Source organism: Neovison vison, chromosome 5 (genome assembly GCF_020171115.1).
Source record: "Neovison vison isolate M4711 chromosome 5, ASM_NN_V1, whole genome shotgun sequence".
Classification (NCBI taxonomy): domain Eukaryota; kingdom Metazoa; phylum Chordata; class Mammalia; order Carnivora; family Mustelidae; genus Neogale; species Neogale vison.
Window position 1 is genome coordinate 154,739,665 of NC_058095.1, and position 6,000 is coordinate 154,745,664.

Here is a 6,000-nt window from a genome sequence, read left to right on the forward strand (position 1 = left end):
ACCAGGAGGAAAGGGGAAGCACAGAGAGGGAGAATCGGGGCGGGGGGAGGGTTCTGGCTGTCCTGGCTGCCGTAACGCATTCCCCCCAACTGGTTCACACCAGGGCCGCTTACCCCGCTGGGCTGCTGGGAGCTGAGGAAGGGCCCCACCATGCCTCATCCCCAGCTTCCGGGATTTGCCACCATCCTTGGTGTCTCTTGGCTTACAGACGCACCACCCCGATCTCGGTCTCTGTCTCATGGGGAGGTGTCCCTGTGTCTGTGTTCAGGTGTTGTGAGAACACTGGGGACTGCCTTAGGGCCACCCTACTCCAGTAGGACCTATCCGAACTCTGGCGCCCAAGGAGACCCTAGTGCCAAATAAGGCCCCCTTTGGAATGGAACAGAACTTTGGAGGGGGGGCAGGGGATGCAACGTGATCCAGAATAAAGACTGAGTAGCAGCGTGTGCCAGGACGAGGGCAGAGCACAGAGGCCTTCCCTCCGCTGGGGAGTCCAGGAGCAGAGGCTGCTGGGAGGAGAGCCAGGCGACAGGGCAGCAGCTGACTGGGGGGTCAAGGGTGTTGACCCCCCCAGTAAAGGTGGCTGAGGAGAACTGGGCTGGTCGGACACAGACCTGAGTCATCTGCCCGCAGGCTTCAGCCTCTCGAGAACAGAGGCAGAAGGGCTTCAGGGCCATGTGACCTGAGAAAGGGACAGAGGTGTAGCTGAGTCAAGCCGGAGTGGGGGGTTTGTGTGCAGCTGGTGACCCCAGCGGCCACTGAGACGGTGGGGAGCAGGGAAAGAGAACTCTGTTCAGAGGGCTGGAACATGGCATGTTCCAGAAAGGAAGGATGGTGATGGCGCCTGCCTGGACTTGGGTCATGGTGGGCCACGGCACACTGTGGGACCAGCAGCAAGAGGAGGACCTTCCGGGCTCCAGCCGGCGGGTGTGGGTTTGGTAGGCGAGGGCTCCCCCCTTGCCTTCCCTGGGTGTGACTCAGCTCCATGTGTGAGGCTCCTCCAGTCTTGCTTGCTGCCATCACCTGCTTGGCACTCCGAGCACCCCATTTTCTCGTCCTGTTCGCCTGTGGGTGAATGATGGGCAGGGTGGGAACCCACCTGTCTGTGGGTCTGTCTACCTCCGGTGTTCTTTGGCCTGAGGCACCGTTTTGCTTCCGGTAGCCTCTGTCCCCCCATCAGACGATAACTCCAGGCAGAGACGCTTAAAATTCTTTAAGGTCCCTGGGCCCGGAGGCAAGAGAAAGAAGTTTGCATACCTTAAAAATGCGTGTTGGAAGAACAAAGTAGACTCAGGTGTTTTTTTTTTTGTTTTTTTTTTTTTTTTAGTAATTTGCCCATTTGCCCCCCAGGTTGGGAGTCTGTCCCCAGCATCCGTTTCCTGCCTCCTTCAGTCTCCAGGTTACTAAAGGACCAGCTGGTCATGGCTGTGGTCCCACGGTCTCGTCCCCGGTGCAGGGTCAGGGTGCGCAGCCTGAGCTCCAGGTGTCCCCCACCGGGCCTCCGAGCTGGGGAGCTCAAGCAGGATGCGTGGGGAAGGCCAGTGTGGTCCGGGGAGGACTCTTCCTTGGGAGAGTCACATGTGCAGGGCCGGGCTGGACGCCTGCTAGGGCAGGCCGGCGTTCCGTCCATGGCCACTAGGTGGCGCGCAGCACCCGACAGCGTGTTGTCCTGGGGTGAGGGGCCTTTCCTGTGTTACCATTCCGGGGTCTGAAGTCGGAAATCGGGGAGCACCAAGCTCCCCCCGCACCCTGTAGGGAGGGTCCCTGGGTGAGAGGCAGCACTTCAGGAACTCTCCGTCTCCTCTCTGAGGGACAGCAGGCACAGCGAGGAAGCGTGATGTGCTCCTACCTTCTACCTGGGGTACAGAGGTCACCGTTGGGGGGGCAGGAGGGTGCAAATTACCTGTCATTTAGGTGGGTGACAGCAGCTCAATCAGGTTCAGACTCTGCATCCACAGGGAGCAGAGGCCCTCTCCCTAAATTAGGGCAGAAGCAGGAAGCCTCGCCCGGAAACCCCACCAGGAGGCCCCGGGGACTGTGTCCTGTGTGTGTGTGTGCACGTGCGCACGCCCCCCCACCCCACCCCACCCCACCCCACATTGTACTCCTGACAAGCGTGTTTGACTTTCAGAATCAGCTGTCTGGGAATCTGCTGAGGAAATTCAAGAACAGCAACGGGTGGCAGAAGCTGTGGGTGGTGTTCACTAACTTCTGCCTGTTCTTCTACAAGTCTCACCAGGTAAGTAAGTACCACAGCCTGGCGCAGGTGGCCGTAAGGGGGCAGGGTTTGGGGGGATGGGGTGCGGAGACAGGCTCACTCTGGAAGGATGAAGAACCCAAGCACTCCAACCACCCAGGCCCATGAAGGCCACATCCCCGAGACCCTCGTTAACAAGTGAAGGCGGATGCTGTCCCCGCCTGGGGAAGGGCCACCGGGCTGGTGGCTGAACTCGGGAGAGGGGAGGACTTCATTGAAGGCTGAGGGCCTTCAATGAATTCTGGGCCTCCTGGCTGGCCTATGGGGCAAGACGCTGCAGCTAGGCGCCAGGGCCCGAGGCCTCCTCTCCAAAGCCCCCCGCTGTTGCTTCTGCCCAGGACAATCACCCCCTCGCCAGCCTCCCTCTGCTCGGCTACTCACTCACCATCCCCTCAGAGTCGGAGGACATCCACAAAGACTATGTGTTCAAGCTGCATTTCAAGTCCCACGTGTACTACTTCAGGGCTGAAAGCGAATACACATTCGAAAGGTAATGATCCCTCCTCCTTCTCCCATCCAAGTACTAACCAGGCGCTACCCTGCTTAGCTTCCGAGATCAGACGAGATCGGGCGCGTTCAGGGTGGTATGGTCGTAGACCCCCTCCCTTCTCCCAAGCAAGCCCAGTGGACGAGGCTCTTCTGGGGGCAGCTACTCACTGCCCACTGTGGGCCTAGGCATTTTGCTCACTTCCAAAATGTCCTTGACCTTTGTGGGAGCCGGGTGAGGAGGATGGTCCCCTGGCCTGCCACCCGTATCTACCTCTGTTCTCGAAGAAGCAAGTGAAACTCCCAACTTCCCTGGTTCAGTGTCAGCCCCTAACCTGTACAGTGTCAAATTAATGCTCCCCAGGGCGCCCTTTTTAAAATCTCTAACATGTGTTTTAGTGTCTAGAGTATTTAGTCAGAATCTGCCAGATTGTGCCGCGGCTGGAGGGCCACCCGAGGAAGGGAGCAAATCCTCGTGCTTCTGAGGGTCACCTTTTTAGTAAGACTTCCTGTGGGCTAGAATGAGGCCCAGGAGCTGTCATATTCAAAGTAAGATGGAAAGACCCAAACTATCACATTTGACCGATTTCAGATCGTTCCTGAAATTTCAAGTAGAAATTCTGGGCTCCGGGGAACTGGATCCTGTATTAAAGCACCAGCTTGGTGGCAGGGTGGGGGGGGCCACAGGCCCCAGAGCAGACAGGGCCAGGGGTCCCCAGTCCTCCTGGCCATGCTGAGAGGACCAGAGTGTGTGTTCCTTCGGTATCCCCTGATCCCGTGAGCCTGCAGGGTAGGACCCGGACCCAGTCGTCGGGAAGGGTAGTTACAGGGCAACGCACCATGGGGGGAAACCAAGGCCCAGGCCTCCCCTCCGGCACTCCGTAGTACACTGCTTAGAAAAGTGGGCCCAGGGGACAGACTTCCCAAATCTGAGCCCAGACTGGGAACCCTGGACCGGGTGGGGGTCTTGTCACTGTGGTAGCAAGGGCCATTGAGCCTTGTAGTGACAAGATCCTAAAAAGACTAGTGATGAGAGAATTTCTACACAGCCTTACTACCCATTTCTCACCCTCGGCACTGATGACACTGGAGACCATCTGGATCCCTGGAGGGGTGGGAAGCCCTGGCCCATGCGGTAGAGGATGGGGAGCAGCACCCTGGTCCCGACCCCTAGAGGCCATTTGGCGTCCCCTCATTGTGACACCCCAGAATGCCTCCAGACCTTGTCCAGCAGAGACGGGGAGGCAGCAGGAGCGCACAGAGCGGGCCAGACCCCTCCATCCCGCTGCTCTACAAAGGGAGGGCCCCAGCCGTGGTTCTCAAACTGTTCCTCTGGTACACCTCACGGAACCCTTAGCCTGGCTTTCATGTACTTGGGTACCGAGTTTGTTCAAGAACCCTTTTGCTAAAATAGCACGTTGCAAACCGGGCAGCGGCCTGCCGTGCTGTGTTTTTGTAAGTCACGAGGTTACGTGGAGTGTCGGGAAGCCGTTAGGACTACACCCTGCGCAGGTTCAGAGAAGGCAGCCCTTGACCCTGCTCTCATTCTCCGGTCGCAGGTGGATGGAGGTGATCCGCAGCGCCACCAGCTCCACCTCGCGCGCCCACGTCCTGAGCCACAGAGAGTCTCACGGGTACTGACGGCACGTCTGTCGCTGCGCTCGGCGGGGGCGGCTTCCCCGGGAGACCTGCCTGTCCTCTGTATTAACGAAGCCTAGTAAAATTAACACCTGTCTGGGAAACTGAAACCTGGTTTTACAGCCGCCCTCCTCTGTCTCCACAAAACCCTTTTTAACCTTGTCTTTCCAAGCTGTTCCGTGGTCTGAACGGAACAGGGCTCCCGCCGCGCAGGTCTTCCTCCGGGTGGCCTGTTCCCAGCTCACGCCAGTGTTAACCCCGTGTCCCTAACAGTGCCAAATGACCGCTCCTCCGCGGCTGCACCTTCGAGGCAGTACGACCCCATCCGTTCAACCAAAAGACAGGGCAAGTGCTCTTTTTCTTAAAAAAAAAAAAAAAAAAAAAGTTTTCCAGTGTTTGTGATACACACGGCACAGTCTTAAGCAAATGAGATCATTTTCAGATTTCGTTTTTTCAATCTTTCTACTTTTATAATAATAAGTTAGGATTTACTTCTTTGATTAATAGAAGCAGTTCGCCGTACGCTATGTACTTTCCCCTTTGGGGTTTTATGCTCCAGCAAAATGCTGTTCTTGGCACAAGGGGACCAAATTGCTTCCGTGATTCCTCTTTACAAAAGGGTAGCGGGGTGGCTCAAATCCGGCTCGAGGTCTGCGCACTCGCTGTCCTAGGAGTGGTGTGTGCGCTGGGAGGTCCTCCACTGTGGTGTCTGCTGTCTGTCTCCCGAGCATGAGAACCTGTATGTCCGTGATCAGGGCCATTTGTGATACGTGATGGTTCCAGAGGGTCTCCATGAGCTTCCAGGGGCCGTGGAAGCCCCAGGAACATGAGGGGCGCGGCCCCCCCGTGCTCACCCCCATAGCCTGCACCTGTGGCTGGGGACCGCACAGTTGGTAGTAGTATATATTGTGCCTGTCTTCAAGAACATTCTTTCTTCCGTTTATACTCCCCCCTCCCCCCCCACCCAGGCATGGGGTATCCACAGTATGACCTTGCGTATCCGCAACAGTCGGACTACACAGGGAACCGGGCTCCGGGACCTGCGGGGCCTGGTAGTCGACATCTGCTTGCCTGTTCTCTGCGGAGAGCGGGTGGCTGCTATTCCCTAGTTTTCTTAAACCCTTTCTGACCCAGTCCAGAGGGGGCGACCCACCCAGCCGGTCCCCACACCCCAGCCCCACTGGCCGGCGCAGCGAAGCCGGGGCTGGTGGGCGTGGAGGCAGCGGCCCCCACGGACGAGGAGCTTGAGACGCGTTCATCACTTGCCTTACGCTGTGTCCCAGATGGTTGGAAGTACTAACAAAAGGGAATAAAAATACCTCACGCCACAATCCAGCACACTGACGTCTTAAGGCAAAACATCACCCACCTTGTCTGGTCTTTATTTTCGTCCGATGCGGGCGGGTTGCAGGGACGGAGCGGCCCAGGAGTGGAGGCGGCTGGTCCTAGCATGGGGGGGGGGGCGGGGGACGGGGCACCTCGTGTGAGACTGACGGCGTGAAACCAGGGAGGCGGAACCCTGGCGGGGCCTGTCCGTGGTTAGAAACTGACTAAAACCCAAGGGATGAACACAAAGCCAGGGAGGGGGGCTACCTTCCACGTCCTTCGTGAAGAGGGGC

General features: G+C 58.0%; 1 protein-coding gene across 3 annotated transcripts in view; it reads left to right on the plus strand.

Moving 5' to 3' along the window:
- FARP1 (FERM, ARH/RhoGEF and pleckstrin domain protein 1) overlaps positions 1-5,745 on the plus strand; it is a 276,295-nt gene extending 270,550 nt beyond the window's left edge. For all 3 annotated transcript variants that reach the window (XM_044249990.1, XM_044249989.1, XM_044249991.1), the window contains 3 exons: positions 2,132-2,239; positions 2,596-2,747; positions 4,303-5,745. In XM_044249990.1, coding sequence (XP_044105925.1) covers positions 2,132-2,239; positions 2,596-2,747; positions 4,303-4,384 — 342 coding nt within the window. In that variant the 3' untranslated portion in view covers positions 4,385-5,745. The remainder of the gene's footprint in view (positions 1-2,131; positions 2,240-2,595; positions 2,748-4,302) is intronic.
- Positions 5,746-6,000: the final 255 nt, after the last annotated feature.